Source organism: Pseudonaja textilis, chromosome Z (assembly GCF_049901715.1).
Source record: "Pseudonaja textilis isolate UNSWEBS1 chromosome Z, rPseTex1.2, whole genome shotgun sequence".
Taxonomy (NCBI): domain Eukaryota; kingdom Metazoa; phylum Chordata; class Lepidosauria; order Squamata; family Elapidae; genus Pseudonaja; species Pseudonaja textilis.
The window spans coordinates 106,127,787-106,147,478 of NC_142008.1; the positions used below are offsets into that span (position 1 = coordinate 106,127,787).

The following is a 19,692-nucleotide window of genomic DNA, read 5'->3' on the forward strand; positions in this document are numbered from 1 at the left end:
ATTAGAAAATAATATCTCTGTAAAGGTGAAAGGGATCATTAAGTAAAGCAGAGAAAAACAACAACTTTATCTGCAAAGTATAATGTAGATAAGAAATATCCACAGATCAGGCAGGAATGCAAGACAGCAATATTCAATTGATGATTATAAATGTAGGAGGGGGCGTGCATAAGCGCACCAACGTGCCTACCGTCCCTGTCCTATTGTTTCTTTTATTTTTATTTTATTTTTCTTATATGTACCCATTTCATGTATTCATAACTATGTATACACTTATGCTTATTATCTTGTAAACAATTGACAAGTCAAATAAATAAATAAATAAATAAATAAATAAATAAATAAATAAATAAAAATAGAAACTGTAATAACATTTCAGCTGAAATCTCTTTAGCCATCAACCTCCTCAAAGGATGATACTGATGTTGTCTAAAAAGGATAAGGCACCTTTCCCAAATACACTCATTCAAGCTCCAAAATATTTAGCAAATCTTCCATCTTTTATTCATTTATAAAAATATTTGTCAGATGGGGGCAGAGATAACATTAAATCTGGATATGGCTTTGATATACTGCACCTTATCACTAACTTGAATGAAACTCAATATTTCTTAATCACATTTCAGTAAGATATCATTCTTGGTGTACTTCTATGCACGCTCCCTTCCCCAAGTATTGCACAAGGATGCAGGCATTATTTCTTCCAATTTACATCAAGTTGTGAGATTTCTGAATGGTGCAGTGCAGTACTTACGCTAACTGGCTGGAAACAGGGAGACTGTCAGTTCTAATCCACTTTAGGAATGAATCTACCTGTATGACTATGGGACTCTCTCTCACATAGATACATCTCTCTCCCACCCACTCCCAATGGCAATGGAAAATCACTTCTTGTCCTGGCAGACACCAGAAATAGAGGCTGTCTCAAATATGAAAAATTTTTTAATGTGTGCAGAAAATTACTATTTAAAGACAGAAGAATTATAGAGATTGATGTTTGTTTGCTGTTTTTGTTTTGAAAATCTGAAACTTTAATTAACCATAAACATTGGAGGGGGAGACATTTTATAAAAGCAAAAATTTGGACATATTGTTTAAACCTCCTCTCTGTTAAAGCTGTTTTTTCCAATTGCATTACACCCTGATCCTCACCCTGATCCTGGTAAAAACCAGGATTTGCCAGCCTGTGATATAACTGTCAAACATCCAGATTTAGGATCTCTAAAGCACATTGATAGTAATTAGAAATGTGTGACATTTGCTCAGCAACTTCTTCAGTTCTATTATTCTTCTGGTTTGAGAGGTTACCTTCATCTATGTCCCAATTATATACTTCTTTCTAACTTCTTTCTGCTCAGAAACATAAAAGTCAAGAAAATACAAAATTCTAATGACCAGAGTAGAAGCAACATTCAAAGATTTTTTTTTCAGAATCTCCACACTTTAGAAAGGACATATTTGATGTTCTTATTCCTCATGCTATAGATAATTGGATTGAACAGTGGTGGAAGAAGGGAATACAGAATAGTCAACCACAAATCTAAGTATGATGGGGTATTAGAAGGAGGGGTCAAATAGGCAACACATCCAGTCAATAAAATCATTGACACTACTATGAGGTGGGGAATACAAGTTGATAAGGCTTTTTGCCTTCCTTTTTCAGAAGGGATTCTTAGCACTGCCTTGAATATCATGGCATAAGATACAATAATAAATGTAAAACAACCTAATCCTGCAATAGCACAAGAACTCCAGCTTCAACTAGATTGAACCCAGAGCAGGAGAGTTTTAGCAATTGTGGAATTTCACAGAAAAATTGATTGACCACGTTAGAACAAAAAAAGACTGAAAATGTGCCAATTGTATGCAACATTCCATAGAGAAGACTAGTAACCCATACCAGCATCAATATTTCAATGCAGGCTTTCCAATTCATTACTGTTTCATAGTGCAGTGGATGGCAAATGGCAACATACCGATCATATGCCATGACTGTCAGGAGGGATACATTAGAACCCAAAAAGGTGATAAAGAGAAAGACTTGAGCAACACAGCCAAAGTAAGAAATGAGTCTGGTGTCCAGGAGGGAATTTATCATGGATTTGGGGACAATGACTGAAACACTGCCCACATCCTGCAGAGCCAAATTCATTAGAAAGAAATACATGCCGCTATGTAGATGATGGTCAAATGCAACAGCACAGATGATGAGAAGATTTGTTGTTACAATTGCTAGATATAACAAGAAAAAGAAGAAGAAATGTAAAAGTTGCAGATGCCGACTGTTTGAAAATTCCAGGAGCAGAAAATAGGACACCGTGGTGTGATTATCCATGTTTCACTTATGATAAAGCTGCAGCTTAGCTGCAAGAAAGCAGAGAAGTAAAATGCAATTAGATAAAAGTTTGGAAGTGGCATTTTGATATGTGATGAAAACAGAAAACAAAAAGAAACAATTAGAAACCATGGACAGAATGCAAAGAGGATCAGAGCCTAAAAGAAATACAAGTAGGATCGGCATATTAGAGCATACCTTTGTCCTTTACTGATCAAAATAATTGCTTAGGAAAATAGATTAGGAAAATATTGATCAAGTCCAGTTTCAATTATGAAAGAGTACTGGTAATATTTGAACCCATCATAATCTTTCACTACTTGTATAGATTTGTGATAGTGCTTTGTGCAATGTATAGTGCTTTGTGCAATGAAAATCTAGCAAATAAATGTAAAAAATAAATTAAGTGTTTTACTTGGAAATTTTGAAGGCAGAAGTTTTTCACTCGTACAATGTGTGTGTGTGTGTGTGTGTGTCTGTGTTTCTGTGTGTGATGTGCCAGACATAAATATTTTCCATTACCTTAGCAGATAATTAGCAAAAAACAACAACCATATAACCTTTTAACCTATTAGGTAAATTACCAGAATAAATCAATACATCCACTTTTCTAACAATTATAAGGAAAGTAATAGCTTACAATGAAAAAGTAATGTCTCATCAAATACAAACCTACTTTCCCTCCAGAAGAGTTTGGCCAGAAAATGAGAAACAAATTATTACAGCTATGAACTCTGATATCTCAGCATTTATTTAAACAATGTGGAATGCTATGTACCCACATTTTCAATGATAACACTGAAATGTTTTTTAAAATGAAAAATAGAAATATTACTGTCCATTAGTGAAATGACTTTGCTGATGCTAATTTCCATTTGGGACAGCTTCAGAAGGGAAGAAGAAAGAAAATGTGTCAGCTTTGGGTGAGATTTTAATTTTTTTTTCTGGCAAGAAATAAGAGAACACCCCAAAGGTAGGGGGAGATTTTAAGAATATAGAAGACAGAAGAGGAAACAAGCGATGAAATTGAACCTTCAGCCAAAATCAATTAGAACTATTTTACTGCATTTTTAATAAGGATTTATTTCTTAACTGGACTGGACTTTATAGCTATAATTAAAGAAAGACAATTATTAACACTTATTTTAAAGAAAGCCTTCAGATTTTTTGTTGGTTTTCTTTTTTCCTCTTTAAAAGGGAATCTTTTACTTTAGAAACTTTTTAGATTTTTTTTCCTTTCCTGATTAACTGTAACAAAGGAGTGAAAGTCAAGTCAAGTCAAGTAACACTGCCACCTAGAGACTTAAAAAATCTTTTCAAAGGAACTGATGGAATAAACTGTGAGAAAATTATCCCAGTCACAGACAGTTTACATTAAGAGAAGTTAGAGAGTTGAGCACTGAAGAAATCTTTATGCAGGTGCTCCTCTTGTAAAACAATTTAAGTGGCTAGAGCTTGAAGTTGAAAGAAAAGAGACTATTGTGACCTTGGATTATATTTTGTTGAAATTCTGATAGTGTGCCTTGGACATTGCATGGTGGCAGTGATTTACTCTATGACACATTTTTAAACTGCAATTGAACCTTTCTCTCTCTCGTTTTTTGAAGGCTGGTTGTCATTATTAGCCTGATCTTTCTGGCTCTTTTTAAACCTTCAATTTGACTTTAGCCCTACTGTTGGAATACAACTCTTTTTTTCTTTTTTGTTTCCCTTTTAATACTATTTGTGGATTACTGTTATATATTTAAAGATTCTTTCACCCTTTTCTTGCTTTTTATGTTTTTATATTTTAGTCTCTCTGGATGTTTGGATGAAATCGGTTTTTCTTCATAATTTTTTTCTTTTCTTTTTCTTTTTCTTTCCCCCCCCCCCCCATAATGGGATTAATGTATAGAAGAAAATTGTTCCAGGTGTTGCAAGCAGATTTTTTTTTGACTAGGATTGTAATCAATCAGAGATGAGGAAGACAGTTACTACAGGCAATTCCTACCTCCTCCTCTCTAAGCCCAGCTAGGCAGTGGCCAATTCACATCATGTTACAGCAGGAGAAAGAGAAAGAAAAAGAGAAAGAGGGAGAAGGAGAAAGAGAAGAAGGGGAAGGAAAAGGAGGTTACATTACATATGATAATGCAAGCAATACAAGAACAAGGAGAACGCTTGGAAGATAGAATGGAAAGAATAAAAGAGAGAATAAGGAAAACAGATGAGAAAGTAGAGAATATACAACAAATGATGATGAAGAATGAAGATAGATTTCAAGAAATAGAAGAAAAAGGAGACCAGACAGAGAAAAAAGTTGGAGAAATTGATAATAGGCTTATAGCAGTTGAACAACACAAGGAAAAAGGAATGATTGCTTGGGAGATGAATAGGGAAGATTTCTATTTGAGATTTCAAAATACCAAAGAAGAAAAAGGAGAAAATCTTGCAGAAATAATGATAGAAATACTAGCAGGAGCCTTGGAGATATCCAAAGAAAAAATGATGGATGGAACAGTTGAAGGTTTCCAAGTGTATACAAGATATGCCATGAAAAAGAAACTACCTAGAGAAACACACGTGAGATTTACAAAGAAAGCAAACAAAATAGAAGTACTACAGAGATCAACGGATGACTCATTGAAGAATAAAGGAAAGGAGATAACAGTCTTAAAACAAGTACAGAGAAAAGTGAGAGATTTGAGAAGAGAATATCAATTCTTGATGAAAATTTAAATTAAGGAGGCAGTGAATTATAGATGCAAGGAAGATAAATCCTTCCATTCCCCACTATCCTGTCAGATCTAAAGAAGCTTCTTGGATGAGAAGCAAAAGATCTTCAAAGAACAAACAAGAAAGTCTAGTTCCCTCCAGGTAAAGCACTTTGGGGACAATCATGACCTAGACGACTGAGAATCTCTACAGACTTCAGTATTTTTATAGAAAACCCAATGTGCCTACCATCCCTGTCCTATTGTTTCTTTTATTTTTCTTATATGTATCCATGTATTCATAACTTATAACTATTATCTTGTAAGCAATTGACAACCCCCCAAAAAAATTTACTTGGCAAGAGCAAAGGCACAGATTGGACTCAATAGAGAGAGCAGAATTATTTTATGATGAATATTACAGCGGAAAAGAAAAAGAGAAATGAGACAAGGAAATAGTTAAACTTTGAGAGGAGATGGTTGAAGTAAGAGATAAAGAAAAAAGAGATGAAAAGATAGGAGAAGAAGGTGCAATAGGTGGAAGGGTAGAACCAAAAGAACCAAAAAAGCAAAAGATAATGAGAGCAATAAACCCTACATATAAAGTATAAAAAATGAAAGGAAAGAAATTGATTACAATAAATATAAATGGACTGAATTCAGCTTTCAAAAGGAAAATTTTTTTCATAAACTAGAAAAATTAAAATTAGATATAATCTGCTTGCAAGAAGTTCATATTAAAAAACAACATGTCCAAGTATTGAACTATCCTAGAATTGGGAATGTATACACTTCATGGGCACAACAAAATAAAAGAGTAGCTCTATATATTAAAAACACAATCAAAGCTAAATTAATTTATACAGATGAAGAAGGAAGAATATTGATGGTGGAAATAATTGACATCAATTTAAAGATACTTTTAGTAGCAATTTATGCACCAAATGATAAGCAAGAAGAATTTTTCAAAAAATTGCATAAGAAAATAATAGAATTGGAATATGATAATATATGTATTTTGGGAGATTTTTATGTGATAGTGGATATAAATATGGATTATAAAACACAGAACACAAATAAACAAAATAGAAAAAACTCCTGAAATCCTTTTTCAAAATGGTAGAGGAATTAAGCATCCAAGATGTTTGGAGGGAAATGAACTCTAAGAATGGACAATATTGGACATTTTATTCCAATAGACAATTATCATGGTCAAAAATTGATATGATTTGGATGTCAATAGAGCTAATCTCCAACATTCAAGAAGTAACTATAGAAACAAGTACTTGGGTGGACCATAACCCAGTATGGGTCAAATGGCAGGGTCAAAAGAAAAGATCAAGATGGACTTTGAACAACTCAATCTTGAAGGAAAAAGAATTTATATAAAATATGGAGAAGGAACTAGCTTTTTTTTTTCCAAAGAAAATAACAAGGAAGAAACTTTACTACAAAATGTATGGGATACAATGAAGGTCTTCACCAGAGGTTTGATTATAAATTATACAAGAAGAAGGAATATTTAAAAAAAGACAAACATAACAAAAATTAGAGGAAGACTACAAGAAACTGGAGGAAGAACTACAAAGATATCCACAAAAGAAGGAGATTAAAAACCAAATGGAAGTAGTTAAACACAAATTGGGGTTAATGGAGTTAAACACAAATTGGGGTTAATTGGCACAAAAAATTAGGAGAACTAAACAGAACTTCTTCAAAAATGCAAACAAACCAGGCAGATGGCCAGCATATAAATTGAAAAAGGTGCATTTGGAGTGTAAGCTCTTAAAACTTAAAGACAGAAAGCTAAAAACTTACTTTAAAACTCCCTTTTCCCCTTCTTTACTCCCTTTTTCCTGTATACATCTTCTCATTCTTCTTTATTCCCCCACCCTCTAGCGCTATGATGAACTATCTCTCCTTTTTCAATCTCTCTTTATAATGTTTATAAATATGTATACTGGGGAAAGAAAAATTGATTGTTATAATTGGTTGTTAAATAATTGAATTAATTGATTTAATTGATTTATTAATAATAGTGATATACTTTGATTAAATATATAGGAAAAATAGTAAGAACATTAAGTATTATTTAATTAATAACTATAAATGATTTCATATATTAATATTACAATTCATTGTGCGATCACTCTAAATATTGAATTAATCCACTTGGGGATGAATGTAATACTGTTTGTGTATAAGAATATTCAAAATAAGGTTAGATAATACATATATTTATTTATAATATTTAAATATAGTTGGATTTGGATATAATATTTATATAATTTTTCTATTGTGTGAAGTCATGTATAGAGGCTGAGCATTGAGGCCTTACAAAATTATATATGTGATTAGAATTTGGATTTAAAATAACACAGTGATAATATTTTTATCTATAAGAACTTATACTCCAGTAATTGGTAAAGAGTACAGAAAGTCAGCAGATCAATAGTTTAAGTAATTAGATACCGGTCAATCCTAATATAGAGATTCTATTAGTATATGTTAATTTGGAATAATATAATTAATATATTACAACAACAGAAACAAATGTTAAAAGAAATGACTTCCACAACAACTGCAACTCTGAAAATTGGAAGAAAGGTCACCCTGACGTTAACAACCATGTCAGCAACAGCTTCGCCCATGGCACAAAAAAACATTGAAGAATCATTACCAGTGGAGAAACAAGCTAACATCTCGAATGCCAATATCCAATCAATTCTGCTTAATTTACAGGAATTGATGATGAAGCTGCAAGAAACAATGATAAAAAACCATAATGAGATGAGATATCAATGAATTAAAAGAGGAGATGGGGAAATTAAAAGCAGAAATGAAAGTGGATATCTCCAAAGTAAAGAACAAAGTTGGAGAAAAATGAAGCAGCAATAAAAGAGGTAGAGAAAAGGACGAACTGAAAGGAAATTAGAAAGGGTAGATGAAGAATTAAAGAATGTGAGTAAAGAAATGGAGGACTCACTGGTCTACCTAGAATTGGATAAGGCTGCTACATACTATAGTGGAATCAAAAGAAGAAGACTTGGGGCAACTAATGGTAGGAATATTGGCTGGAAAATTTGAAAAGGATAAAGATGACATCTTGAGGGAGTTTGATGAAGTTTACAGGGTTAGCACTAATTATGCAAGATGCCACAAATGCCCAAGAGAAGTCCATATACGATTTGCCAGAAGGAGTGTCCAGGATATCATACATAGGATGTCAAGAGATGAATCAATCATGTATAAAGGCAAAGAAGTCTTGGTTCTCAAACAAATACCAAGAAGAGTAAGAGAACAAAGACAAGATTATAAATTCTTAGCATCTTACCTAAATCAGAAAAGAATCATATTTAAATGGCTAATCCCAGAGGGGATGTTAGCTTCTTGGGATGAGAGGAAAATCAAAATAGACTCTATGGAAAAGGCCCAGGAATTTATGAACGGTTGGTAGGCCCGGAAAACCAGAGCAGTAAGGATGAACTGGAAACAAACTCCCAGGAAGATCAAGGCTATCATAAGAACAGAGATGGATCTTTAGGAAATCAAGGAAATCAACTCAAGTACAACAGGAGAGAGAAGAAAGTAGGACACATCCTTAGGCACAAGGAGAGACCGGAGCCATTACAAGACAAAGAGCGAAACAGAACTAATTAAATGGAAGAAGAAAAGAAACTACTATCAATTAATATAAATGATTTAAACTTGACAATAAAAAGGAAAAGGATAATAGCCAAATTAATCAAACAAAATGCTGATATAGTATGTCTACAAGAAACTCATATAAAGAAATCATATGAAAAATACTTAGAATATCAGAAATTAGGGAAGCTATTCACTGCACCAGCAGACACGGTGAAAAAGAAAGGGATTGCAGTATATGTTAAAGAGGATATGAAAGCAGATTTAATATGGTCAGATCCTTAGGGAAGAACTCTGGTTTTGCAGATCTGGATTAAAACCATCCCAATTCTCTTAGTGGTAATCTACGCCCCGAATGGAAATCAAAAAGAGCATCTTTTTAAAGCATCTTTATGGAAAAATAGTAGGATTGGAAAAAAGAAATATTTGTATTATAGGGGACTTTAATTCTACTGCTGATTATCAAAAAGACCACAGTAATCGGGGAAGGAATAAAGCGGGAAAAAGAGAGCTTCCCAAAATATGCATGGAAATTATGAAGGAGTTAAATCTTATTGATATATGGAGAAGATTACATCCTGAGAAAAAACAATTTACATTCTATTCAAATCCTCATCAAATATGGACACGAATTGATATGGCATGGATGAATGGGGAAATAGCAAATGAGATAAAAGGGATTGAAATCCTACCCAATGAATGGGCAGATCACAATCCAATTCAGATAATATGGAAGGGTAGGAAAAAAAAACCAAGAAAAGATGGATGTTAAATACTCAGTTAATAAGAGAAAAAGAATATACTAACAAATTTAAGGAAGAATTAAACTATTTTTTAAAGGAAAATGATAATGGAGCAACTACGAAACAAAACATTTGAGATACAATGAAAGCAGTAATAAGAGGTATAACAATCTCTTATAATGCCAAGAGGAATAAAGAAAAATATACCCAGCAAAACAAATTACAACAAAAAATTAAGGAATTAGAAACTCAACTACAGAGTACTCCAAAGAATTCAAAATTGCAAAATCAGATAATAATAACTAAACATAAATTGAATTGAATTGAACAAGAGAAAATGATTATTAATCTGAATACAACCAGACAAACTTATTTTGAGCATGCCAACAAGCCAGGGAGATGGCTATCATATAGACCTTAAAAAGGAAAGAAAAAAGATTGATTTATCAGCTAATAGATGGAAAGGGGGATATACAACAATGGATAAAACAGAAAAAGAAATTGCCCACAATTATTTTGAAGAGTTATATAAAAAGGAAGAAGTTAACGAAGATAGGATAAGAAACTATTTAGATGAAATGAAGGATAAAGCAATTGGGGAAGAAATGGAAGAATGATTAAACAAAGATATTACTTGGTTCGAACTGAAATCAGCAATAGAGAACCAGAAAAACAACAAATCCCCCTGATCAGATGGGATCCCAGGGGAGCTGTACAAGGCAATAGCAGAACAAATAGGACCTCTTATTGTGGAAGTTTTTAATGACGTCTTATTGGCAGCCAGGATGCCGGATTCATGGAGACGAGCATTGATTTTGCTGATCCCAAAGGAGGATTCGGATCCCCGATATATATAAAATTATAGGCCAATTTCTTTGCTAAATACTGATTACAAAATATTTACCTCTATTAGAACAAGTAGACTTAAAAGAATGTTAAATGAGCATATACATGAAGACCAAAATGGATTCCTTCCGACCAGACAAATTAGGAATAATTTAAGAATAGTATTATATGTTTTAGAATTTTATGAAGCCCACCCCGAAAAACAAATTGCACTTATGTTTTTAGGCGCTAAGAAGGCCTTTGATAATTTAAATTGGCAATTTTTAATCCAAAAAAATTATAATATGAATTTAGGCACCTAATTTGAAAATATAAAACAATCATTTATGATACACAACAGGCAAATATTATAATAAATGGGGAATATACCCGCCCAATAAAAATAGAAAAAAGAGTCAGACAAGGCTGCCCACTCTCACCCCTGCTCTTCATATTATCACTACAAACATTATTAATGTGAATTAGACAGAACCCAGACATAAAAGGATTAAAGGTTAAGAAAGAAGAATATAAGTTGCAAGCATTTGTGGATGATATGATTTTTTTCATTGAAGAACCAATAGAAAGAGGACAAAAGTTGATCAATGAATTAGAACAATTTGGATCAGCAGCAGGACTAAAAATTAACAGGAAGAAAACAAAATCAATGACCAAAAATTTAACAGAAAAACAGAAATTAGAACTAGAAGAAGTTATGGGACAACAAGTGATAAAGAAAGTTAAATATTTAGGAATATGGTCGACAGCACTTTGTAAGACGCTTAAGGAAAATAATTATGATAAGTTAATGCAACAGGTAAAGAAGGATTTAGAAACATGGGCCAAGCTGCAACTTTCATTATTAGGCAGGATTGCTTCTATTAAAATGAATATTTTTCCAAAATTCCTCTATATATTTCAGACAATTCCAATTAAAGCACACAAAAAGTTTTTTTTAAGAACTTAATAAAATAACTGCAAAATTCATTTGGCAAGGGAAAAAAAAACTAGAATAAACTTAAAGGCAATGCAGGATATGAAGAGCAAGGGAGGACTGGCACTTCCAAATTGGGAATTGTATTATAGGTGCAGCCTCTTTAGTATGGTTGAAGGAATGGGTGATTTTGACTTATAAGAGAATATTATTCTTAGAAGGCCATGACTTACAGAGGGGGTGGCATGCTTTTTTATGGGATATTGGGAAAACTAGCCAGAAACCTTTTTCACAGACACCTAATCAGAGATTCATTATTGACTAATTGGAAGAAAATACGGAAAAAACACTACTTAAAGATACCAATTTGGATCTCAACAATGGAGGCAATGATCCACCCAAATAATTTGGATATTACTAAAATGATTAAATATAAGGACCTATTGGATACACAAGGAAATCTGAAATCATAGCAAGGCCTTCAAAATCAGGGATTAAAAATTGATTGGTGGGCATATCTTCAAATTCAAAGTAGATACAAACAGGACAAGAAAGAATTTGGAATTAATAATAAACTCCAGAAATTAGATAAAACTTTATTAGGATCAGGCAAAAAAAATATAACAACATTTTATAATTATTTATTAGAGGTGGAATTAGAGGAAGAAATTGTTAAAGGGAACATGATAGCCTGGAGTAGGAACATAGGACATAGTATCACCTTAACAGAATGGGAAAAGTTCTGGGGTAGAAATAACAAAATCAGAAAATTGGTAGCGTACAAAGAAAATGCCTATAAAATATTTTACAGATGGCACCTTCCTCTTCAAGATTAGCGAAGATGCACCCGAATATGAGTCCGAACTGCTGGAAATGCAAAAAAAAAAAAAAAAGAGGGAACTTTCTTCCATATGTGGTGGTCTTGTACAGAAGCTCATAACTATTGTACAGAAGCTCATAACAGAAATTGGCTGGAGAAAATGACAAGAGCACAGATTGAATTTAAACCAGAGTCCTTTCTATTAGGGATCTTTGATAAAGAACTGCCAAAAAAAGTGAAATATATCATAATACATATTTTGACAGCAGCCAGATTGGCTTTTGCACAATGTTGGAAACAGCCTCATGTTCTGTCAGAGGAGATGATTATTCAAAAAATTTCAAGTTGTGCAGAAATGGACAAATTAACTTTGGCATTAAAAAATAAAGATACTTCAATATACTACAACAGCTGGAACTGCTGGTACAAATGGATAGACCAAAGATAGACTTCACACTAAAAGGCAGAAGAGGATGGGATAAATCCATAATAGTGATATATAGATATATGTAAGGATTAATTGTGTATAAGGTATAAAATAAGGATAAAAAGGAGGTCTCACAAATTGTTGAAGATGAAAATGATTTTAATTGTTTTCTATCCCTTTCCTTCTATACTTTTTTTTTCTTTCTTGTCTTCTTTTTCTCTCTTGCATTTATGTGTGTGTTGTTGGTCTATTTTAATTGTAAAAATTAATAAAGTATATTTTAAAAAAAGAAAAAGGAAAGAGAAACAAAAAGGATAATACAATTGATAGATGAGCATTGAATGGTTTGTAATGGAAATGGGGGTGGGGATAAATAGTACAGAAGTACTATGAAAAATTATATGATCGGGAGGATATTGAAGAAGAAAAAGTTAAACAATATTTGCAAAATGCAGAGTTATCCCAAATACCTGAAGAAACTAAGGTAATGCTAGAAGGGGAAACAACAATGATGGAACTGACAGAAGTAATAAACAGACAAAATGCTAGAAAGGCTCCAGGCCCAGACGGGCTACCAATGGAATCTTATAAGACTTTGCAGGAATCTTTAAATGCCATAATACTTGAAGTAATGAATGAGGTTTTAGCCAAAACTAAAATACGCAATTTATAGACAGAGGCTTATATTACTCTTATACCAACTTGCAACAAATAAAAAACTATAGACCTATATCTCTGCTGAATGCAGACTATAAAATATTCACCTCAATAATGGCAGAAAGACTTAAAAGATATTTGAATCACTTTATACATACTGATCAACATGGATTTCTGCCCAAGAGGCAAATAAAAAATTACATGAGAATAATTCTAAATACACTGGAATACTATGAAGTACATCCAGAGAAGCAAATGGCCTTGGTATTTTTAGATGCACAGAAAGCCTTTGATAATGTAAATTGTTTATGTTATTGCAAATGGAAGAGATGGGCTTTGGAGAAAGATTTATTAAGGCAATTGAGACTACATATCACAAACAATCTGCAAAAGTAATGATAAATGGAGATTTGAAAGTAATATTAACATCAGAAAAGGAACTAGGCAAGGATGTCTTCTGTTACCACTGTTGTTTATATTAACATTAGGAAAGATAAGGAAATATAGGGAATGAAACTAAAAAAGGAAGAATATAAGTTACAAGCATTTGCAGATGATCTGGTCTTTATATTAGAAGAACCATCGGAAACAGCATCTAAATTGATACAAAAGATAGAAGAATATGGACAGGTAGCAGGACGCAAAAAAGAAATAAAGATAAAACCAAGATGTTAGTCAAGAACATAATGGAAAAACAAAAAGAAGAATTGATGGACAGATTAAATATCCATATCACAAACAAAGTAAAATATTTGGCAATACAATTGACAGCAAGATGCAGAACATTAAAGGAAGATAATTATTATAAACAACAGATTGTGACAGAATTGGATTACCCAATTGGGAATTCTTCTACCAGGCTGTAACACTGGTGTGGGTGAAAGAATGGATTTTTTTGAGAAATGTTAGATTGCTAACTCTGGAAGGTCATGATTTACAATTGGGGTGGCATGCATTTTTATGGTATAAGGAAAGTAAAGCACATGGGTATTTTAGGAGACATTATATCTGAGATGCATTGCTATCAACTTGGGAGAAAACAAGAAGCAACATTATCTGAAAATACCAGCCTGGTTATCAATAATAGAGGCATTTGCTTATCCAATTATTTTTTAAAATGGAACATGTTGTTATATAGTGAGATTTGAAATGAAAAGGGTGAACTCAAAACAAAGTAAGAATTAGATGAGCAAGGGATAAATATGAATTGGTATTGATATGTGCAAATACATTCTAGATATGATAAAGATAGTAAGATAGAGTGGTTCTATAAAGAATTTACTGAATTAGATAAAATTTTAATAGGTACTGAAAAGAGGATGATTAAAAAATTATACAGCTATTTACTAGGAGTGAAATTGGAAGAACGTTAAAAAAAAACAATAATTGTATGGGGGAAAACTTTGGATATGCGAGAGATTTAGAAAAATGGCAGAAATTATGGACTGGCAATTATAAATTAACAATGTCAGCAGCATATAAAGAAAACTTGTATTAGATTTATTTATTTGATTTGTCAATCACTTAAAAGATAATAGGTATAAGTATAAACATAGTTATGAATACATGAAATGAATACATATAAGAACAATTAAAAGAAACAATAGGACAGGGATGGTAGGCATGTTACTGCACTTATGCACACCACCTACTAGCATCTTAGGAAAGGGGTGAGGTCAATAGTAGACAGTCTAAGGCTAAAGTTTTTGGGGTTTGGGGAAGAAACCACAGAGTCAGGTAGAGTATTCCAGACATTGACCACTCTGTTGCTGAAGTTGTATTTCCTGCAATCAACTTTTGTGCAGTTAACCTTGAGTTTGTACCTATTGTGTGCTCTTGTATTGTTATGGTTGAAACTGAAGTATTCATTGACAGGTAGGACATTGCAATGTATGATTTTATATACTATACTTAGATCAGACCAGAGGTGACGTAGCTCTAGGTTTTCTAGGTCTAGAATTTCAAGTCTAGTGGCATAAGGTATTCTGCAACGAGTAGAGGAGTGTAGAACTCTTCTTGTGAAATATTTCTGGACTTTCTCTACTGTGTAAATATCACATATATAATGTGGGTTCCAGACTGATGAGCTGTATTTGAGTATTGGTCTAGCAAATGTTTTGTGTGCTCTAGCACTTAGATCATTAGAGATGAGTATTCCAAGGTCCTTGACAAAGTTTGGATCATCAACTGTTTTACAGGTGGCACTTTCCCCTAGCAAGATTAGCAAAGATGTTCAAGGACAGATCAATGAAGTGCTGGAAATGTCATCAGATACCTGGATCATATTACCATATGTGGTGGACATGTGTGGAAGCTAAAAGATATTGGATTAGAAAAGATAAAGATATTTTTGTTGGGAATATTACCCGAAGGTTTTAACAAAGAACTGACTTATCTTATTATTAAGGTTTTAACTACAGCTAGAATTGTATTGCTCAAAATTGGAGAAATGAGAAAATTCTGAGGGAGGAGGATGTGATTAAGTAAATTATGGAATGTGCAGAAATGAGTAGATTAACATTAGCAATTAGACAGCAAGAAGAAAAAGAGTACTTTAAGATATGGGATTTATTTTACCAATAGTTAGATAGAAATATAGGAAATTGAAGTATAATACAATAGTAATGATATGTTATAATTGATTATTTTGGAATTAATTATAATATGAACTAAAATTAGTAAGAACTGAGATTTGCTCTAAAGGACAATGTGTATTTGAAATCAAAGTCTAATGATGATGTAATAACAATATAATATGATATGGAAATTTAATTAATGTAACATGAATGCAGATTTAAACATAAGAGGAAAAGATTATAGATATTGTGCACAAGAAATATGTACCAACTGAAACGCTGTACAATTGAAAGAAGATTTTTATTTGTTGTCTTATATTTATGTTTGTCTATATTTGTTGTTAAAAATATTAAAAAAACCTTTTTTATAAAAAGAAAAAGAAAAAAGAAATCTAGTGGAATGCCAATAAAATAAGGTACACAATAAAACCATAGAAACTGTTGGAATTTGTGATGGCAGGCCAAACAAGCAAGATGATTATTGTTTTATTCCAAGTTACACCCTTTTGTAGTCTGTATTTGGCTACCTGAGGCAACTTCAGATATATACTAAAACAAGGCTCATAGAAGGAGATAGAATGTAAACCTACAGACACCTATAAAATATTAATAATAGCATAAGAAGTTCAGTAAATGTAATAGAAATAAATAAATAAAAATCTCACAGAACAAGATACACAGCAAATAAAATTTAGGGAGTTATATAAGGACACATGTCAAAAACTAAGTTACCTTGTCTCAGTTTTGTTGGGAAATATTTTTTGTTTTCTGCAATACATTGATTGTTCCTTGCAATAAGATAATCTTAGATATTTTTCCCTGCACTGTTTACTACTGAGTGCCATGGTGACACAGTCATTAGAATGCAGTACTGCAGGCTTTTAATATTCTAAAAATATCGGTATAATTCAGGTTAACCTAAGGAGTTGGTTTCTTGACAGGCTTATCTCAAAAAGCTAACATCTCCTCAAATTCAGAATCAGATTCTATATCACTACACAGTTGTAGTATCGCTAGCATTCCATCACAAGGGGTCATTATCAAATCCACAATGTCATTTTCCCAAGCAAATTTTCTAAGCCTGTGGAATTCCAGAGATGCCAAACATCCATATTTAGCATTGGTAAACTAAATTGACATAATTAGGGATGCAGGATTTTTGTAAATAACATCTTGAGTTCTGTGGTTTTTCTGTTTGTTGGATTTGCCTCCATCCCAACTATCCATTTCTACTTTTATTCCTTTAAATAACATTGAAAGAATTTATCAAAAACCTCCACATTTGAGAAAGGACATATTTGATATTCTTATTTCTCATGCTATAGATGATTGGATTGAACAGGGGTGGAGTGAGGGCATACAGAACAGTTAAAACAAAATCAAAGTAAGATGGAGTGTTAGAAGAAGGTCTCAGATAGGCAATGCATCCATTTAATAATAACATAGACACGACTGTTAGATGGGGAATACAAGTGGATAAGGCTTTTTGCCTTCCTTTTTCAGAAGGGATTCTTAACACTGTCTTGAAGATCACTGTGTAAGATACAACTATAAAAGTAAAGCAACCTAGTCCAACAATGATACCGGCCACAAGAAATCCAACCTCAAGTAGATTTAATCCAGAGCAGGATAGTTTTAGCAATTGTGGAACTTCACAAAAGAATTGGTTGACCACATTAGAACAAAAAAGGACGGAAAAAGTGCTAATGGTATGCAACATTCCATAGAGGAGACCTGTAACCCACACTAGAATTATTATTTCAGTACAGTATTTCCAATTCATCACCATCTCATATTGCAGTGGGTGGCAAATGGCAACATACCGATCATATGCCATGACCGTCAGGAGGGAGAAATCAGAAGCTTCAAAGGAGATAAAGAGGCAGTTTTGAGTAACACAACCAAAGTAAGAGATGTGTCTGGTGTCCATGAGAGAATTTACCATGGATTTGGGGACAATGACTGAAACAATGCCAATGTCCTGCAGAGCTAAATTCATGAGAAAGAAGTACATGGGGCTGTGTAGTCGATGGTCAAAAGCTACTGCAGAGATGATGAGAAGATTGGTGGTTACAGTTGCCAGATATAACACAAAGAAGAAAAAGAAATGTAAAAGCTGCAGATGCCGATTTCTTGAGAATTCCAGAAGCAGAAAGTAAGGCACTGTGGTTTGGTTCTCCATGTTTTGTTTATGACGAAGTTGGAATAACTGCAAGGAAAGAAAGGAGGGAAATTCAGTTAGATAAAATTTTGGAAGTGGCATTTTGATATATGGTGAGAATAGAAAACATTAAGAAACATAAAGCATGGGGAGAATGAACAGAGGATCAGAAGATGGAAAACGGGGATGTATGATGGAGATATTAGAACACAGTTTCCCATTTTTACCCATCTGTAATAAAGAAACAGCCACTAATGTCACATTTTTCCTTCTTTCCTCTTTTAAATTATATCTTGTAGTGATTAAAACCATTGGCTAAGAGTAGAACAAAGTTGACAAAAGCCATTTTTTGTCAGTGAAAGATTATTTGTAATAATTAGACCCATTACGTGTATGCACTTCTACAAGACTGTGGTAGTGTTGGAGAATTGAAGAATTTCAATGTATGGTGCCCACAAATATAAAAATATTTGGTATATGTCCTACTTGGAAATACTGAGAAAAAATGTATAATTTCTGTCTGTGCATTTATGTAAGCAATGGCAATGGTTTTTTTCTCAATTTCCCTACCAGATTTTACGCTAAAATAATAGCATAAGAAGCCTTTAAACAATACATAAAAACAATATTAAACGTATATTTAACAGCATATTGTTAAATAGAAAATTATACAATTTAATTTACAACATAACTGCTACTTTGATATTCACTTGCTGATAAACACACAATTTTACCACTGTTAAATTTAATCAAAAGACCTCAAATATTAGAATAATAAATTAATAAATCTCCTTATCCAACAATCAGCAGGAAATTAAAGCTCAGTTTGAAAAGACAGTACCCCATCCAATACAAACCAATGTTTGTAGTAAAGTTTGGACAGAAAATGAAACATACATTGTAACATCTCAGCATTTTTTTTACAATGTTGAATGTCATTCAAGAACATTTTCAACAATAATACACAGCTTGCTTAAAAACAAATCTTACCATGCATTTTTTAAATTCAAATACAGATAGATTATGAGATGACTTTGCCAATGCGAATTCACCTATTAGAGATCAGTTCATGAAGATTTAGTCCAAATTTTTGAAAATTATAACTGTTTTTTTATTCTTCATAATTATCATGTGGAAAAGGTACCAATGTAGTAAATTCATTATTTAAAGTCTACACAGAAATCTCTACAAATCTCTCTTTAAGTCAATGCTGTCTCACTAATTTTCATGTAGTGAAACTAGATATTTCTATTCTGGATGTTTATTAATCTTGTTTATTTCTCTCAAGAGACTTGTATACCAAAAGAAAACCGACTTCCGCCTGCTTACTAACATGTTTAGCAAATGTAAATAAAACTGACTTCTCTGTGCTCATTAACATAATTGACCATCAAGAACATAAGAGCTTCCTCTAGGACCAGTTATCATATCATATCACATAGAATAATAATATTTCAGATTATTAACAGAATGGGAGCTACAGTTTCAATTCTGAAAGGTAAAAAACAATCAAGTGAGAAGACTTCCCTGGCACATATTTCATTTTTTTAAAATTCTCTTTGACCTCAAATGAAAAACCTCACCCTCTATTCTGCATGCCACAGGTAGGGGAAGAGCTTGACCTTGTCTAGGTATGTCCACATACCTAGAGGTGGGATAATAATTCTGCCATTTAAAGAGGGAAAGAACAAAAAAAGTAACAGGAAACTTATAGAAAGCTAATAAGTGCCAATGGTTACCAAATAAAAGAACTCAGTTGCATTTATGTGGGAGTCCAAAAAAGCATGATTATTGTACTGTTATATTGCAAGCCATATTCCTTGTTAGGGAGAATATGGCTGCCTGATGAGATTGCTGATACATGCAATCAGAGAACAAG

The 19,692-nt window shown here is 32.7% G+C and overlaps 1 protein-coding gene, 1 long non-coding RNA gene and 1 pseudogene across 2 annotated transcripts in view; all 3 read right to left on the reverse strand.

The window, feature by feature from the left end:
* LOC148124208 (uncharacterized) overlaps window positions 1-19,692 on the reverse strand; it is a 465,649-nt gene that overhangs the window by 434,531 nt on the left and 11,426 nt on the right. The gene's annotated exons all lie outside the window — the stretch shown is intronic.
* Window positions 1,428-2,335, reverse strand: LOC113448550 (olfactory receptor 14A16-like; annotated as a pseudogene).
* On the reverse strand, window positions 16,896-17,855 carry LOC113448551 (olfactory receptor 14A16-like). Its single transcript, XM_026719261.2, has one exon. It carries the CDS (start codon window positions 17,832-17,834, stop codon window positions 16,896-16,898), a length of 939 nt encoding a protein of 312 aa, XP_026575046.1. The 5' UTR covers window positions 17,835-17,855.